At 34.0% G+C, this 19,811-nt stretch overlaps 2 protein-coding genes across 4 annotated transcripts in view; one reads left to right on the top strand and one right to left on the bottom strand.

The window, feature by feature from the left end:
• LOC108690077 (cysteine and histidine-rich protein 1 homolog) overlaps nucleotides 1-6,241 on the top strand; it is an 8,529-nt gene extending 2,288 nt beyond the window's left edge. Inside the window, exons 1-7 of one of the 3 annotated variants that reach the window (XM_018197181.1) lie at nucleotides 104-304; nucleotides 425-708; nucleotides 3,925-4,163; nucleotides 4,458-4,669; nucleotides 4,912-5,072; nucleotides 5,223-5,425; nucleotides 5,533-6,241. In XM_018197181.1, the coding sequence (XP_018052670.1) occupies nucleotides 448-708; nucleotides 3,925-4,163; nucleotides 4,458-4,669; nucleotides 4,912-5,072; nucleotides 5,223-5,425; nucleotides 5,533-5,560 (1,104 nt within the window). In that variant the 5' untranslated portion in view covers nucleotides 104-304; nucleotides 425-447 and the 3' untranslated portion in view covers nucleotides 5,561-6,241. Of the gene's footprint in view, nucleotides 1-103; nucleotides 305-424; nucleotides 709-3,502; nucleotides 3,523-3,924; nucleotides 4,164-4,457; nucleotides 4,670-4,911; nucleotides 5,073-5,222; nucleotides 5,426-5,532 lie in introns of those variants that run through there. The other 2 variants (XM_018197182.1, XM_018197180.1) reach the window with 2 other exon arrangements.
• Nucleotides 6,242-6,360: 119 nt separating this feature from the next.
• Nucleotides 6,361-17,459, bottom strand: LOC108690034 (atrial natriuretic peptide receptor 1). The gene is made up of 17 exons (XM_018197099.1): nucleotides 17,335-17,459; nucleotides 13,066-13,231; nucleotides 11,685-11,868; nucleotides 11,141-11,250; nucleotides 10,831-11,019; nucleotides 10,459-10,679; nucleotides 9,890-10,129; nucleotides 9,548-9,674; nucleotides 9,207-9,415; nucleotides 8,891-9,041; nucleotides 8,543-8,702; nucleotides 8,123-8,283; nucleotides 7,877-8,043; nucleotides 7,503-7,649; nucleotides 7,236-7,428; nucleotides 6,796-7,069; nucleotides 6,361-6,644 (listed from the first exon to the last, which is right to left on the bottom strand). Exons 1-17 carry the CDS (start codon nucleotides 17,457-17,459, stop codon nucleotides 6,361-6,363), a joined length of 3,108 nt encoding a protein of 1,035 aa, XP_018052588.1.
• Nucleotides 17,460-19,811: the final 2,352 nt, after the last annotated feature.

Below are 19,811 nucleotides of genomic sequence, written 5' to 3'. Positions count from 1 at the left end.
ATATATATATATATATGTGTGTATGTATGTATGTACATATATATTTATGTACAGTGTTTATATGTACGAGGTTACTCGCACTTATGTCGGGGTTATTCTAAAAGAAAAAAAAAATTGTTAGCTTCCATCACGGTACAATCAACACTCGGCATCCGGCACGCTAGAGTTCCGGGTTCCGGGCGCTGCTAGTACGTCCCGAAACCCGAAATCCGAAATCCAAAAGGGTGAGGAAAAAACTGCTAGCAGGGAAGAAAAAGAAAGAAAAGAAACGGAAAGGGACAGTGCGCGCATTGCATTACGTCAGGTTAGGACGAGTGACAGTGAGAGAGAGAGAGAGAGAGAGAGAGAGAGAGAGAGAGAGAGAAGTGTAGGAGGTGGAGGAACGGCGTCTCTTTACATCTGCGCATTTCTCGCGTTCGCTCAGGGGAAAACTCCAAAACAAGCAACATGGCGGACCCGAGCAACGAGCCCGCATCGTCGAGCGGCGTCGCGGAGCAGGTAGCTGCGACAGCGGCGGCCGCCGTCATCGCGGCCCCGCTACGCGAGGAACACGACAAGTCCGAAGACTTCCACGAGCCTGACAAGAAGCGGCGTAGGACAGTTCGCGCCGAGGACGCCGCAAAAACGGAGCAGAAGCTGGAGCACCGTCTGGGCGGCATCCTCTGCTGCGCAGTATGCCTCGATTTGCCTCGCGCGGCCGTTTATCAGGTAGGTCGGTCCTCCCTTCTCCTTTTCCACCTCCTCTGCCTGGGAGGTCTGGCATGTAACGCAGCTCGTGTCGTTATCGGGAAGATAAATAGAAAAAAAAACCTATCCTCAAATTTATGACGTCTGAAATTCGCGAGTCGAGACGCGCCGGACAATCGCAACGTGCGATACCACCTTTCCCCTCACATCCCGCGTCGTCCTACTCATGTGGCAGTCCATCGACCCGTTGAGGTCGATTTTTAGAGCGACATTACATAGAGACGAGATGGTCGCGCGATCTAATCCACGAGCCTCGTTTCCTCTGCAGAAGATCAATCCAGGTCGTTTGTGTGGACACATCCTGCTAGATACTCGTCAGGTACAAGTGTGGCCGTCCATCCAAGAAAAGGCTCTGTCTTACATCGCCCAAGTTGCATCCTATTCATATCGCGTCGATTCTTCCGAAAGAAGTGCGACCGAGTCGATTAAAATCTGCAAATACCTCATATTGAAACATACGCTTTTAATTCTGAAAAAGTTTGTTTACGCCACGCAAAAGCAAAATCTTTCATCGCGTTATTATATTGCTACTTTACTATTCACAGCAGACTGCGTTTCTTCCTTCTGCTCTTTCTTTTTCAACTTTATCTCTCTACTAAACATTATTTTTTTTCTCTCTCTCTCCGTTTCCATCTTTTGCTTTTCCTTATTTTTTTTTCGCTGTGATAAATCGGAGTGGCTTGCAATCTAGGTATGGAACTAATGAATCGTCTCGAATAGTTGCATTTTTTTCTATTTTGTTATTGGTAGTCTAAATGTGACAATCGTAACATGGATCTCGATACTGAGCTGATCAGTGTCAAACATGGATCACTCTCTTTATGTGCTTTTTGTTGACAATACTAAAATATACGCCGAAAACCCGAAAGTAATAAAAAGCCGTAATATCATACAGTCCCCTGTTTTTCATAAATTGAGCTTTATACACAGGTCGAATAATGACTTTGTCTATTGAGACAAGACAAGATATGTTAAGTTTTCCGCAGGTAGGTGACTTTATATTTTTTTCTTTATATTAAAAAAAATGATTGAGTTCAGCAAACTCAACAGTTGAGTGAGCATTCACTATTGATATATTCTTCTAGATCTAAAATTTGATTGGGGATGAGAAGAATACATTAATAACAGCGAGTGTTCACTCAACTGCTAAGTCTGCTAAATGCAGCAAAAGACATGGCTGCTGATATATTTATCAGTGAATCGCTGTGTGGCAAACTTGTGTGATGTACGAAAGAAATTTTCTCTTTTGCAATATCACAGATTTGAAATATTAAAGCTAAGACACGTATACGCATATCTTTGCTTTGAGAGATCAAATATTTCACTTATTTAAGAAATAATATTTAAGAAATAATATTTTTTCCTAATATGAATAGTTACACGTAGAATTTTCTATGTGCGCATTTACTATATTTTCGCAGTTAATTATATTGGTTCCCTCATTATAACTGTGCCTGCGTATAACGCGGTATTCATAATTAATTTCAACTACTGGAGAGAGAGATATAGGTAATACCTCTTGGAATCCCTAAATAGATACCTTAAACAACCTCAGGACGCTTAATATTATTATACAGTTATTTTGTACAATATATTATTGATACTCTCTTTGAATAGTTCAAAACTGGAAGCTTAATATAGCCATCAAATAATCAATAATATTGTGCAGTATCATGTTGTGTAATAATATGGGTCTAGGAGCTTTAAAGAGAATGTAAAGCAGCATTCTCGAGTTGTTGTGTGTATGCATGCAGCTACTCATACTCGTTCAGAACGTTCGCAAGAGGGATACACGGTGAATTGTTTGTAGATATTCCCTAGAACCCGTTAATTTTTCATCTCGATACATCTTTCTTAGAATACCGACGCGAAATATGTGGCGTAAAGGGATTTATAATAATCATTGTAACGTAATACGAGAGGTTGTATCACCTATTCTCATATTCTTAATTAATGTTAAACGGACATGTGTGTAAACTCATAGTGTAAAGTCCCTTATATAGACGCACGTAGACGTTTTCATTTATAACACTGAAGACTTATATTCATTGTATTCTTTCAGTTGTAAATTTCTACAAACACTCCATACACACTCTGTCCCTTTTTCTTTTTACATAGAATCTATCGCATTTATAAAAAAATGATGTTTGTTCTGTGATTCACAGAATAGCGGGGGTTGGAAGCCCCGTGTTTCACTTATAATATCTCTATTAAAACGGTTAGATAAAATAGTGAAGTATTTAAGATTTTAGATCTTTGTAGTTCTTTAGTATATAATATATTTGAATCTTATGAAACGTATATAATAAATGATATTTAAATCTTACGAAACGCTATGTTTAATATAAGAAACTATCGAGAGGCAGGGAATATATTCAGAGAGCACAAATGAGAATATAAAGGCTTATTGTTAAATTAATGCGAAACCGATGTCCATCAGTTATAGTCAACAGCGAGAGAGTGAGAGTGAGGGAGAGAAAGCGAAACAGAGAAACAAGACAAAGATCTGTACAAACTGTATAGTGCAAACAAAAATAAATATTCTTAAAGGTTATTAGTTAGTTATTTCGCATAAAACACCCTTTTTCACTTGTCCCACTATGTCATCATCCTTGTTTCTTCCCTTCTGTCATTGATATATTGGTATTGTTAAAAGTAATTTCTTAGAGAATATTCGTGATAACTTAAACAGACCATCTTGATAAATACATGTTGATAGTTGATTAATAAGTATCCGTATAATTTTGTGTTTCAGGTTTAAACTTCAAAGTGATGGTAATATACATAGCATTAATTTTTTGATTCTATTTGGATTTAATTATGATTCTGGGAATTCTGTAATATACACACAAATAAGAATGCGAAACAGAAAATGAATATGCGTAACAAAAAACGTTGAGTAGAAAAAAAAACTGGCTTGTAACATGTACATTGAATTAATAATATTGGCTATATGTTTCTCATGAAAAGTCATTAAAGTTTTAGAAAGTAATTTAGAAGTTACATATCTTAAATAATATACATTCGCTTATGAGCATATAATGTACATATATGAAAGAATTAGGTTTAACAGTCTTCTAATATATAAAAAAAAAGAAAGTTTAACAAAAGAATATTAATAATACAATAACAATACAGCAAGAACGTTAATAATACATGCTGCAATGATGTTCACAGTGTGCTAATGGACACTTGATGTGTGCTGGTTGCTTCACTCATGTCCTCGCAGATGCCAGGCTGCGGGATGAGATGGCAACATGTCCCAACTGCAGAATCGAAATCAGCAAAACCACCGCGTCACGAAATCTAGCAGTCGAAAAAGCCGTGTCTGAGTTACCTGCTGAATGTCAATATTGCGCGAAGGAATTCCCACGAAATTCCTTAGAACACCATGAAGAGGCTATGTGTGAGGAAAGGTAAATTCGTAAGGCAAAATTTATAATTTTATGAGGATTTCTCATTGACGTCTTTAACTATAATGCAACTGATCTCTTTATAATATAATTACAGGTGAACTGCGCAAATACATAGGCAATTTATTTATGTATACATAACTTCCCTAAGTTTCCTAAAATTTAATATGCCTTGCATTAGAAATGCATGTCCCAAAATCCTACATAAAAATTTTCTCTCAACCTTCTATGCTCTTCTTGTTGTACAATGTATTTGTGTACGTGTATGCTCATATCCAATGTCTAATTACTGTACAGGATATCTAGTTGCAAATATAGTAGAATCGGTTGTCCGTGGCGAGGCCCGAATCACGAGATTCCGGAACATGAAAGTCACTGCGTTCATCCTCATCGTACGGGTGCGGATGTGATGGAAGCTTTGCGTGAGATCGATGCCCGTACCTTGGAAGAACGTAGGCTCTATGACAATGTCTTTGATCTTTTGTCCTACGAGAAAATCACGTTCAACGGTCTGTATCAATTCTTGATTATTATATAACGTTAGGCAAAATATATTAAAATAATCTGTAGATTACTAGATAGAAAATGTATTTTTTTCTTAGCAGCAATGGAAACTACAATTGCATAAATAATTTTTTTGTAACACGATATTAATTTTAATTTCTTCATTTATCTTTTTATCTTCTCTTTCTTTTTTAGCTACAGATGCTCGAAGATTTATCAATTATCTGTAAAATTTTATCATTTGTAGATTTACAGATGAAGCCATATCGCACTGATGAATTTATTCATAAACTATTTTACGAAACCTCTCGATTTGGCGCTTTCAACAATCAATGGGTAGTAAAGGCCAGAATCAACAGTAATCAACGCGATCCTACTCAAAGTTCAGAGCGAGACATAACTTACCAAGTACGAAAAACCGTCATGTATAATTTTATAGAAAACTTTAAGTATCATTATTCATATACGTGCGCATGTAGTTAAAAGTAAAAGAGATTATTGAAATAAATCCGATAATGAATAGATATTGCGATCTAAGTATGAAAATATGTTTCGTAGCTGATACTAAAGACAAAAACTACTTATCCGCTACCAGTTTATTACTTGATCTTGAAAGGCCCGTTCGGCGATATGAAGGTCCATCCGAGAATTCACAGATTCGAATTCACCGAACAAGAAAACGAGAGTCCGTATTTTACATTACCTTTACCGGACACGGCGGAGTGCAATAGACTTCTTGCAGCTAAAGCCATCAGTTTTAGGTAAAAATTGATCCTAGAGAAGAGCGCTACTGTAGAGTTACTTTATTACAATATAATACACAATAGAGTGTAACTCATATGTACAGCGTGTAATTTTTCGTTTGCAGACTAATAATGTTCCTGGCGTCTAAGTAGCTTACAACGATGTATCTATTGTCAAGATTTTGTCAAATGGAATTTGTCGATCTTCGACGAGATCTTCTAGACATAATGACAAATAACAATTATAGAGATCACAGAGATTTATAATCGTTTACAGTAGTGAGAGAGAAATATTGATCATGATAATGATAACGAAAAGAGAAGATGCTAATATCACTGTAATGTTTAAAAATACATGTTGAGTATGTTGACAAAGACAAATATGTATAAAATTAATACAATGTGACATATATAAAAAGCACGGTAATATAAGTACTTGAGAAATTAGGTTGAATTGCTTTATATTTCCCTTTTACATCAAACTTTTACATTAAAAAGAAAAAGAACAAACTAAAGATTAGAGAGTAGTTTATGTAGATTATTCTTAAATGATAAATTATTGTATTATTGTACGTACCAATTGTGCTATATCCCAAGGTTAAAAGCTAAATGATCAGTATCTTAGATAATTAATTTACTATACATACCCCTGTCCATGAAGAGCCTATCGTGTTTCTTTTATTTAAATAAATAAAACGCTATTGATGTAAAATTCCGAATAAAAGTTATAATTGTAATAAGACTAAAACTACTTTATTACATCCAATTCACATTAATATAGCATTATGTCGTTTTTATACATCGAAGATCGATATCGAACAAAAAGTAGTGTCTCTATAATTCTTACGGATTTCTAATTTGTGACGCGTGTGGCGTTAGACATTTTTTTCTCTATAATTCTCAATTGCAACTGCCTTTTTATCTTTCTATCCTAAAAAAGAGCTAAATATTAATTATGATAATTCCGCCAAATTGATGAAAGTGTTACTTGTTTTTGAGCCATTTGTATTATTTGGTGGAAAGATTAATGGATTGAGATTGTTTTCGGGTTGGCTGCTACTAGGCCTGCGATATTTCGGCACGACCAATCTGGAATCGGGTTCCGAACAACCGGTTAACCAGTAAGATGTTACCCTACCCTTTCCCTTCAACTCCACCTCTCCTCTGAGCTCAAGATCGAATGTCCCGAACTTGTCCAAGATATTCTTCGTTGCTTTGGAGACGTGTATTCTCAAAGCTGTGAAACAAATTATATAAGTTAAGCTTATATTTAATTTTTATATTTAATTTTCTACATAGAGTTAAAAACTTTAACGGAAAATCTTTCAATTTTTAAAACATTGTGTTTTTTTTTTGTTATTATCTAATATACAGGATTTATTTCTTACGAAGACCGGAGGATTCCATTCGAGATGCCGTGTTCACGGTGTCGCCGAAGAGGCAATAATGCGGCATCTTCTGACCTACCACTCCAGCGCAAACTGGACCACTGTGCACGCCGATCCGTACGCTCAATTGAGTATTTTGTTTGTGCATTATGGTGAACGATCTGACGGCGTCTAATATCGCCAGAGCCATCAGTCCAATCTCTCTCGCATGTTCGTCACCATTTCTTTCTGGAAGACCAGACGCCACCATATACGCGTCTCCTATTGTTTCCACCTGTGAATCAATCTCAAAATCAATTTCAAGATCATTTTTTTTTTCAAAGTCATTTCAGAATTTGTTATTAGAGTTTGGAGATTGACTGACTCTGGCGCAAATGCGTTTCTTTCTTCTAAAATGAATCATTTATGTGTCTTTATAATTTATTTTGTTATATGTCTACCTTATAAACGTCGTAGAATCCAATAATACTGTCGAAGGTACTGTACAAATCATTCAGGAAATCCACGACCTCCATAGGTGTACTCTGCGCACATAGCGCCGTGAAATCAACGATATCGCTGAAATAAATGGTGACACATTCAAACTGCTCCGGTTGTACCATCTCCCCAGCCATTAACTGACCGGCGACTTGTCTTAAAAAAATATTATTATTAAAAAGCAAAAATGACGAGAAATTAGACAAAGCAACGATAAACGCTTTCAATACCTCGGAAGCACCTGATACAGCAATTCCTCACTGCGACGCTTCTCCAAGCTCAATTGTTCGGTCTTCTCCTCGACGAGCGCCTCTAAGTTGTTGGCGTATTGCTCCATTCGTCGTAGCAGATCGTCCATTAAATTCTCGCAATATCCTCTGAAATGTGAATGCAATTTTTTGTAATATATTTGTTTATATATTTTTACATTTACATTTTTTATATTTAAGCGGTATACGAGCGATTCAATCATGGAGAGAGGATAACAAGATAATATAATAATATACATATATTTAAAAGATCAAAGCACGATGTGACATGAATGAGCCGCCATTGCAGTTAATTGAAAATACACTATCGTTCTCCTGATTTGAAATAAAAGTACTTCATGATTCCTCGTATTATGCCACGAATGGTATGGAAGCTGGGTCGTTCGTCAGGAACTTCGTGCCAACATTTCTCCATCAATGAGAGTATATCTGGAGGACAGTCCTTCGGCGTGACTTCTGGTCTCAAAGGAGGATTCTCCGATGCTGATACTCTGTTCACGATCTTCATAGCAAAGACATCAAAATGATAAAGAAATCGCGCTAAAATTACTGTTAAAAAAAAAGAATGAAATGGATCACACCTCTTGCGCCGTCATAAAACTCCTGGTTATTTCATACGGACCACCGCGGACCACTATCTCCTCCAGGATAATTGCGAAACTGTAAACGTCGCCCTTCTGCGTCGCGGCGCTTCCGGGTGTTATCGTTAATGGCAGAAGTTCCGGAGCGATCCAAAGTAATTCTGCAAATAAAGATTCTATTGATATCAACATGTTTAATACAAATAAAGATTCTATTGATGTCAACATGTTTAATACATCATTCATATATTCTTTCTAAATTCTTTAGGATGGAATCTCACCTTAAAGAATAAAAATTGAGTCTTGAAAAAGTAATTTTTAATCTTTAAGAGTGAGATTTCACTCTTCAGAGTGATAATTCACTCTAAAAGTTTTAGAGAATTTAAATCATTATATTTATATTTTTTTGATGCAACTTACTAATGTAATAATTCTCGTCCATAATCAATTCTGAAGGTGTGGTGAGAGTTTTGAGACCGAAATCCGAAATTTTTAATACGAAACGACCGTCGATTAGGCAATTACATGATCGTAATTTTCCATGGGCAGAAACCTCGCTGGCATGAAGATAAGACATTCCCTGTGAGGAAGCAATCTCTTTATCGTTTTCGCTTCATCATACTTATTCATGTACCATTAATTATAACGCTCTATTATAAATCAATGTAATATTAATTAAGATATAATTAAGTTATATAAAAATAATTAAATATGTTGAGATACATTTAATAATTTAACGAAAAACACAACTTCTGCACCTGCATCTACCTTGACGATATCGTGGATCAGGGACATTCGAAAATTCCAATCCAACTTAATTGCCTCATTTTCCAGAACATCCTTCAACGAGCCTCGAGGACAATATTCGGTAAGAATTAAGACAGTCGGTGATGGCGAACAGAGGCAAGCCCCGATAAATCTAGCGAATAATTAAATTTATTAATAAATAGCAAGAAATTGAGTTTAAAGTAGCGATGTTATGTTGAATATTTATACTATCGAAGAAATCTTGTGAATGATTATTCTTTTATTATCTATGAGAAAAAAAAACACGGAAAAATTGTTTCTACTTAAGACAAAATACCTCACGGTGTTTTCCGACGTGACGTCCCTGACCTGTTTGATTTCCCAAAGCAATTTCTTTGTCACGTCGACTACTTTCTTCTTCGTGACCTTCTTGATAGCTACTCTCTCGCCCTTATATATCCCAATAGTGGTAAAAACCGTCGTTGGCGGCAATGATTCGCAACTAATCTGCGAACCGCGACGTATTCTTTGTTCCAATCCGTAATTCTATGATTAAGTAAAAGAATCAGTTAAGTTTTACGATTTATAAATCATATATAATTTTATTTTTACTCTATAATAAATAAAATTAAGTAATCTCTTATTCTGCGCATGTTATATTCATAATTTATCGCTCACGTTTGCATCGGATATCGCTTGGTGTAGATTTATCTTCGATGAGAATTGCTTCCCAACTTCTAGAAGCAATTCCTCAGGTCTCACACGCCAAGACATATTATTGAGATCGGCAGATAATCGCAAATGTCTATGCAAAGAAATTTTTTCACATCGATTAATTTTATATTCTATTATAATTTTATATTCTTCATAAATATTTAACATTAAAAAATTCTATTGTTCTATTGTTATCTCAGGGCTTTTTAATATCAATATCTTTTTTTTACTTCTTTACATATTATTATTCAAAATTCCTGGATTGGGCACACAAATATAAAATTTGATGAATCACGTGAAGCATACCTGTATAATAAACACGCTGCTGTAATCGCAGCTAGTAGAAACACAGCGAGCGCTATGCCTGTGTAAGCTACAAACGTATAAGCTTCTCTTCTTGACGTGCAGTCCGGGTCATTTCCTAAAAAACCACACTCCGGAATATCTAGTGGGGGTCCTTCCCTTCCACCCGGCCAATGGATCTTCTTGCCAGTCATAGGGCTATATTCTCGATTTAATCCTAAATAATGAGCAACCACTTCGAACCTGTAAGATGCCAACATCTTACTTGGCATTTTTATTATTATTATTATTATTATTATTATTATTACTTGGCATTTGTGGTGTTCTTTTTAAAAATGCAACATCAATGATAATTTTATATTAATTGATTCTCTTCTCGGGTCTTTATAGAGTTTTTTCTCTAATGTTAAACAAATTTATCTTTCTTAACAACAAGATAATCTGTGACATTTAATTTAGAAAAAAATTCTAGTTCCTAAACCGTCTAATTGTGAATTTGCAATTTGCGAGATGCATCTTGATAGATATAAATGATAAAATCGCGTGGAACAATGGCATGAATTTTAAGTGACCTTCCAGTAATGGGATCTAAATCAAGAATGCTGTAATCCGCGTCACGATCCCCATTGTCATCTATCCTGACGTGACCTGTAATACCCATGAAATTTCGGTCCCACATTCTTCTCGTTATAGATATGCCGTCTCTTATATCTCCATCTTCGGCCAGGGTCTCGTTCAACGCGATCCCTAACAAGTAAACACCATCGTAAAATGCTCCGACGAAGAAATTCACCTGTGAAAAAAGCAAGAAATTCATTTCATCTGCTTGAATTAATTTTCTTGATTGAATATTGTACCCTTAAATGCTTTGTCTAAAAAAAAATCGCAACTTCATTATGTCCTTAGGATTCTATATTATAGAATTATTATTTTAATAAACTCACTTCTTCGTCATCTAAAAATGAATAATTGTAATTGATTTGTGCACGATGCTTAACATTATCAGCAAAATCTTGAAATCGTGGGCTAGTCGGTTGAAGAAGAGACACCCTCAGTAAAGCCTCGTAAGCCTTCCTGGCAGTGGCATCGTCCTCGTCCCCAACTTCCCAGTCATGATCGCCCCAGTACGAACCCTTAAAATTTATTTAAATTGATTTAACACTGATGAGAAAGTGTCATCCGTGATACTTTTGCTGTTACATTGATGTATGACGGATTTAAAATAGTCTTTTCTCATTTATTATAGCGCCTTACGTGAAATATCTCGACATCGAAAAAAGCCCAATCCCCTTTTGTCATTCCTAATTCGTGAGCGGCCAGCATAAATCTTCTGACGAGCGTTCCGCGAACGCTGAGAATTACAACTGTTCAAAATTATTATTTTTTAAATTGCCGTTAAAAACACAGCGATCTTAGCATCACGATTTTTTCATCGCGCGGAAATATTTTTACATTAAACGTTTCAGAATTTGATTAAAAATATATTACACTTATATGTATTTCTTAACAAAATATAAATTAAAAAATATTAAAAAATTAAAAAATTATCAATTTTTCTACGTTGTATTTAAAAGTAATACAAATGTTTGACGATTTAAAATCTGAATAAAATATATATATATAACATTCATTTTTTTACGGAAAGTTTTCCAATTTTAATCTCTTTTTGTAGAGACTATACACTTAATATATCCTTAATGATGTAAAAGAGAGCTTTAATAATTTAAAAAAAAATTCAAAGTTAATTTAAGTCTTTCAGAGAACACCTTGCAAGCATAAGACAAAAGCGATCACTCACTTCTAGCGTACATGCTCGCGTCGCGCAGGTAAAGATGATACGACTCGTCCTCGGAATTTCCATCTAACTCCCTTACGAATTTTAGAAGTCCGTCCTTATGCAGACCATATTCCAGATTCTTCCCTACCGTCAATGAAAACAAGTCCGATCTGTCCAGTATAAGCGCGACGTGGGACCAACCAAACTTCTTAAACACGCTAGCGAAGACGAGCCGCAATCGGCACTGGCAGTACGACATCCTTGTTAAAGTGGGATACTTGCTTTTGTCTTTAAAAATTCCCTTCGAGAATTAAAAAGATGAAAAATATGTTATGATAAAAAATCCATCCTATGACGAGGAAGAGATCGCGACGAGAAAAAAATCTCGATACTATTTTATTGTGAGATTTTATTTCTACAGTCAAAACAATATACCAAAAATTCATATCAATTATAATTTATGATAATATGTTAGATGTATAAATAATTAAGTAGAATATAGTGGTAATTATTATGAAAAATTTAAAGATGTATAAATAATTAAGTAGAATATAGCGGTAATTATTATGAAAAATTTAAGAAACTTTTGATATCGTTATCATAATTCCGAGCTTAATGAATTTTACGAGGGCTAGAGTAACATGCGGAGAATTTATATTTCTTATACCATTCTTTGTCGTAATTAGCGCGTAGCTAATTAAGATATTAATGATATTGAAATTTAAAAAATAAAATCAAATGAGCTGCAACATTAACTATCATAGATGCTTACACTGGAAAAAGAGTTTGGTTATTAATTGAAATTCTGATTTAAAATGGACAAATTTTGATCGATCAGAATCTTCTGATCTCGTTCATTTTTAACCAGAAATTTTTCTCAGTGAAATAATATTCAATGCAGCAATTAAAGGAACAGAAAGAAAAAAAAAGATTCTAAAAGACTCTTTCGCTTCTTACCGACGTTTCATTCTTCCATTTATGGATCCTTCCAAGGATACCAGATGTGACTGACAGTTCGCCTTCCGAGGGAGGCTTGGTTCGCAAGAAAGCGATAATCACGTTTCACATAAATAAGTATTAACATTGACACAATACAGCAATTCGTTTTAATATCAGAACGTACGATGCGACATCAAAAACGTTAGAAAATAGAGAAAGCAAAATAGAGGATTAATTTAATTTAATACAATTTTACGCAATTTTGTAATTACAATTGTTGGCACAATAGCGTTTCTCTAGTCGAATAGTCTTCAAAGAATAGTCATCGTTGCGAGATTAATGTTAAATGCTGAGTTATGTAAATGCAAAGATTTAAGTTAATTGATTGGACGAAAATGTATACTGGGGCTAGTAATCAAATGTTGACACGTGCATCGGCAGCGCAAAAGTAAGTGCGACTTACTTGATCACCCATACCGGTAATAATTGGACTGTTCCAGTAGGCTGCGAGACGTGCCACAGGTTCCAGGGCGAAGGCGCAGGCCGGTCCAACGAATGCGATCACGTTGTCACGAAAATGCATATCCGCTGCTAAACCGGGTGCTCTCGCCCCGCTGCAGGTCGGATAACTGAAGAATTCGAACATTCGTCGTTGATCATATCTCAAATTTTGCGATTAAAATTAACATAGTAATTAGATCTCGATGTTGTCAAGTACGATGCAAAAGATCTATCATTTTTCCAACAAGTTTTTTTTTATTTAATTATAACATAAAATTATAGCTATTTATTATTTGACGCTTCTCTTATACTTTTAATTGATTTATGACTACTTAACAAAAAATTTTGGATGTATATTAAGGAATTAAATCATTGTAAAGGTTTGAAGAATTTTGTGCACATTCTGAAAAATTATACATGTGTACAATTATAAATGAAATTTTAGATAAGAGAAATCAAATAAAAGAAGAAATTTTATTTTTGATCAAAGCGGATTTTAATTACAGCTTGATAATATTAATGCAAATTTGCAAATACATTTTTTGTAATAAATTCTTTGTAGTGATTTAAGCTGATTAGCATCATTAAATTAATCAATGTAATTTGTGATGTTATTTCCAGTTCCAGTTTATCATTGCGTTTTAAGTACGACAAATTGAATTGAAACGCAGTTTATAGAATTTAAACATGTACTTGCAAATTTGCATATGAATATTAACAAGCAACAACAAGATTTACTTCGATTGAAAAGAGGATTTTTTTCTTACTTAATACGTATTCTATATTTTTTCCTATTATTATATTATGAGTTGTAATTAAGAAATAAATTAAATTAACGAGAACTGTTATCTCAAAACAATGAAATTAACACAGTTTTTTATCAGATTATTTCAAATTTAATATACATTTCAACATTTAATATATATTCTCCATCTCATGGAGTGAATTTTTGAACATTTAGCTTTTTATTGATAAAATAAAAAATCATTTTTCCTATGAAATTTTATTCTCGCAAAGTGAAAGTGTATTATTTTCAGAGATATTATTTCATTTTTCGAAAATACAACATAACTTTAATATTTTTTAAATATATTTACAAGATGCATAATATATTTACAAGTTGTTAATAATATAATTTTAAAACATGAAAATACTCATTTCTTTAGCTAAATAAAAACTATGTGCTTATCTTTCAATAACGATCCAATTTTCGTTAATAGAAATGTATAATCCTGCATTGATATGGAAATATATGCATGCATGGGTAATATCAATCTGTGAAAACGCACAAAGTGGACGTATATGATGGATCGTATATATCATATATTAAAACGCAAACATAATACGATTGGATTACTGGGGGTGGATGCGACAGGGATTCGCTTGGATACATATTTTCCCGCTCTCTTGTGCAGTTACACGTGACGTACATACAGTATCCGCTGGTATCCGCGTCCTTGAGGAGCGAAATGCGCATTTCGGTGTGAATATTCTGTATACGCGCGTACGCGCAATTAGCGACGAATAGCAACAATAATCACGATGCATTCGACACGCCGGGATAGCGACGCATTGCGCGAGCAACAGCTCGAGATAATGGCGCATTAATTGTACCCGATGAATGGCCAATGATTGAATTCCCATCGATCTGCGCTAATTGAAAATGTCGGGAATGTGGCGCGGCGAGTAGAAATGTCGCGGTCCTGCTGCACCTCCCGTAAATGTTTGCAATGACAATGCAGATTGGGGAATTTTAATTTGCGAGAAAAGAATTTAATTATTGCGTCGCGATCGTCGTATACGAAATGTTATCGTCAATCAAAATAAATGTTGGGATTTTTGTCGGAGGTTAATTCTTTACTGAAATCATGTTTACAACGGAAAAAATTTTCTTTTAAAATTTATCCTGAAAATATAGTAGTTGTGATACAATATTTTAAAGATTTTTACCATGTACAATAAAATTAATCAAATTTATTTTATACTTTATTGTAGTTTTATTAATGAATAAAAGAGATTTACATTAAAATTTTTCGAAATACAATGTTGTCCCACGACTGTCATATTTTCGGGGTAAAAAAAAATTCTAAAAAAAAATTCTCTCCGTGTATAAAGATTATGGCACATAAAAAATTTAAGCAATAATATGTAAATAATAAGCAAATAAATATTTCAGATTTGCTACTGTTTACGCTTACTGATGCCTTACTTTTTTGCGTAATCTTAAATAGCATAAAGCGCTTACAAAGAGTTAAAAAAGTATTTAAGCGTTTTTTTTTAGCACTTTGCAGGCGCTACTGTGCTACTTGGAAATTCTCGTATAACAGATGATAATTGTCAATGAATTAGAATGTTCGGGGATTAATTTATTAAAAGAATGACTGTTTTACATTGTAGTTAATTAAACGCCGTTGTAAAAGCGCGACATTTCGATGTCATTATTGAAATAGTAATTATAACATGATTATAATGTTTAATTCACGAGCAACAGATGATATATGATTGTAAATAGATTGTTGGAATTTTTGTAGAAAATTAATAATTAACCTACAGAGAGCAAAGAATTGTTTTTAAAATCTTACAGTTTTTTCTTGAGTGAAATTTGTTATAATTCATTATTTCATTATTCCTTTCCCTAAGATATGGCATTATTAATTATTTTTACGCTATAATAGTGGCTTTTTTGTCCTGTAAAGGTTAAAAGAATGGTCGTTTTACATTGCAATTAAATATCCTTATAAAGACGCGATTCTTTGATATTAGAAATGGTGAGTATATGAATATCTATTGAATGTAGATTAACACGTGTAATCCTCATTCACTAGACGATATATAATTGCCAATAAATTGTTGTAATTTTTACGAATTTTTTAGTTCATTAGATTTTTCAAAGAACGATTGTGTTTTTTACACTTAATAAAGATACTTACATTGTATAGCATAGTAAATATATACTAATTATACTAACATTATAGCAGTAGTAATTATAATTATAATATATGTAATTAAAGTTATAAATCCCAAAAATTTTCTTCTCAGTGAACAACATGTGTAATTCATGTTGTTCACTGAGAGGAAAATTTTTATATAATAAATAATAAATAATATATAGATAAATATCAATAAATTGTTAAAATTTTTATTGAAAATTAATTCATTAGAAGACTAATAATTTTACGTTACAGTTAATTAAATGCCATTATAAAGATATTTATATATCGCGGTATTTCGATGCCGTTGCTGAAATAGTGATTACAATCATGTGTAATTCCCGCGCAACAGATGATATTACGTAGACTTAAGCGCTACATACTCTGTATGCACGTGAATACATTTTTTATATGATGTTTATATAGAGAGAAATGGATGATCGGTATAACAAGTGTCGCATAATTAATGCGATAAATATAAAAAATAATTTTCACTCGTAGATAATTCATCGTTCTTCTTTCCCGCTGACCTCGAGAGGATTGAACAGTTGTATGGTCAATCTCGTGCGTCTTTTCATGCAAATGCTTGTTCAATTGTATCAATGTAATGACGCAAAAGAGGTGAGCAGCGAAACGGATTATAACGCATGAAATATAACGAGACGACTGAAACGAGATATAATATATCACAATGCAGAAAATAATGACATTTTATATTACGTTTTATCTAATGTAATGAATGTTTTTTTTATTTCTTTCTTTTATTTACGTCGACATTATATGTGACTATTTCTAAACTTGATTTCATCAAATATTTTTATATTTTTTTCCTGATTCTTCTTCGACTGTATTTTTTTCTCTGACGATGTCAACGATAAAACAGCAGAAAATATAAAATCGTAGCCAAATAAAAATGGCAGGACCACGTATTACGAATAAACGGTTGATTAAAGGAAAAATGTTTCATAAGAGAAAATTACGACGAGACACCTTTATGCGTCTTTCATTCGATACATTTTTTGTTATCATGCAATTAGGAAATTATAGACATCGGGATTTTTAAATTAATTCGATAAGTGAATTTGATAATTTGATAATTGTCTTTGTTGTTTTTTCAGCTTTGCTTGATACAGCGTCTGAAATAAAGGATGATCTTCCTCCTTTTGTTTTCCGATAACAATTTATATTACGTTTACACGGGCACTCAATTTATGTCGAAGTTTAATATCGATGTTATAACTTCGACATAAATCGAGCCAAGTAAACGTGTAATCAATATTGGACATAAAGTTATTGTATACCTTCCTTGGACTTTGCGCAGCTGCACGTTGTGAACTTTCAGGAATTCGTTCACTTCTTCCAAAGCCAGATCGACAGCTGGACCACATCGCTCAAGATCAAACGGACTGTCAAGATGGGATGCCATAAGTACGCCCACGTTATACACCCGCAAAAGATTTCCGTAATCCACTGCGAAGTGGATCAAAAGACGTGAATTCGTCTAGTCGCGAATATCGACAACCATTCAAACACTTAATTAAAAGTAATGCTTTTTGAATGAGGGTTTGAAATTGAAGACGAATGTAACGGAGAATAATACCTTCTTGTCTTTATGATATTTATACAAGAGATCTACTTTAAAAGTCCCTGCAAATTTATTTCAAAGTTGCTCATAGATCATCAAGATATCCGTTGAAATAAAATGCTACAATATTTTAGAAATATATTAGATATATTTTTTATAGGCGCTTAAATTAAATTAAATATTCTGTAAATCAAACAATGGAAGTTTTGTAATTAAAAAGTTACCACTGTTGGAATAACTTAAGACTCGAATTTTTTGCAAATTGAAATGAGGCCAAGACGTCAATTCGCGCGATTACGCATCAAAAATATCATTGAAGTGTCGCTATTCGTTGGAGAAATCACATAGAAAATACATTCGTTTTATTCATACGCACGATTACACACAGGGCATCAGAAAAACAAGAGGAGACATAGAATACTGAAACTACAAGCCATGCATATCCAATGAGCTTATTCCCGCCATCGGGATAGAAATTTCGAAAGAACACATCGATAAAATTGTGCAAAATACTCTTAACAAATGCGTTTATTAAATGGATAAAATATTGATATACAGGTTGTATATTGAAATGTTTATCAGCACTTTTGAATAATACGTTGGTAAACTTTTGATAAAAGAAAATCGATGGACATGAATGTTTTTCAAAAAATAAAATCTTGCCAGTGGAATGCATATTTTTTGAAGTGAACCTCATTTAAATAATAGATTGTCATAATTCGTTAATATTTATAAGCATTTTAATTGCACTTGAGTAATTTTTTTCTAAGAAAAATTATCCTTTTCTTTTCTGTTACAGTATATTGGAATAGTAACAAAAAAATAGCGCAAACATAAATTAAAACAAAATTGTTATACTATAATTATTTATTGTCTATATAATTATTATATAAAAAAGATGTCCAAGCGCATCGAATTTCTCGTCTTAAGTTAAATAAAATTAACTAAATAAAAATTGCAAATTTCAGAAAAGTTTGCGCAGTAACAAAGTACATAGTATCCCGATGAAAAATATCTTTGTGAATGAACAAACATCTTACCGCGCGGTACACTCACGAGCCACGATACTTGCGAAGCAACAACAATCGACAGCACGAATAACCTCAGCTTCGTGAACATAACGATGAAAAATTCTATAAAATCGCGGGGAGAGAAGAAGAGATGATTTGCACACGTGAATGATGGTGCGTGTGTCAAGTTGAAAATAAAAAAAGAAAATGGAAAAGAGATCACACGTCGGACCGCCCGTTGAGCCACATCTAAACTTTCGCGAGGAAGGATTCAGCCTTATATAGGGGTTGATACAGTCCCACGGAGCCATGGCAATGCGCAATCCAAACGCGCCCCTCGGAGGCATCTGCGAATGGAAAAAAAAGAAAGAGAAAAAAATGTTATTACGTGCATTAATTACAACTTCGTACAGATATAAATTACGGGATGAAAATAAATAAATTCTCTCAATTCTCGAATTTTATTCCCCGACGCTTTTCGCAGCCGTGAAGGGCAAGGGATTCGCAGCAATCGATTGTACAGCAATCAAGACTTCCTCTCAACCGATTTCCTCTCAAACAAAAGAAAAATGCCTTACAGTTTTTTCCAGATCTCTCTAGTGAACACGTGTGAAAGGATCTCGTGTCAATTCTCGTGAAAATAAATGAGGCGAATCCGAGTCTCGCTTCCAACTCCTGACGGCAATTTTATTGTACCGATTGCACTCATGGTGTGGCGGATCGTAACAAAATTACCTGTTTCTTTATAAACCATGTCCGCAATATTCATAGTTGATTCTTATTTTAAGATCGTCTTAAGTATGTCTTAAAATACTAATGCGACTTTCTAATTAGTTCATGATATTTTAATTAAGACTATTTTAGACAATCTTATAAATATAAGAATCGATTATAAATACTAGCCGTAGATTTCTTGACTCAAATGCGATTTTTTTCTTATAAATGCAACTGCATGATCCAAGGTATATCGAAGGCAATTCTCGTTAGATCTAAAGCATTTTGTACGCGTACGCGTGTCTGGGAAATTCAAGACGCGAATCCGTGTCGAAATGCATCGATTTGAGATAGCGGTGGCTTCGCACGAGCCTTTCAGCAGAATGAAGTTGCATTATGGCGTGAGTCTGCGTTAAACCCCGAGGGATTTTCAGGATGTAGTGGTACTTCTATATATATATATATATAT

This window comes from Atta colombica, unplaced genomic scaffold (genome assembly GCF_001594045.1).
Source record: "Atta colombica isolate Treedump-2 unplaced genomic scaffold, Acol1.0 scaffold293, whole genome shotgun sequence".
Taxonomy (NCBI): Eukaryota; Metazoa; Arthropoda; class Insecta; order Hymenoptera; family Formicidae; genus Atta; species Atta colombica.
Note: the sequence above shows the minus strand (reverse complement) of the source record. Positions and strands in the feature narration are given on the sequence as shown.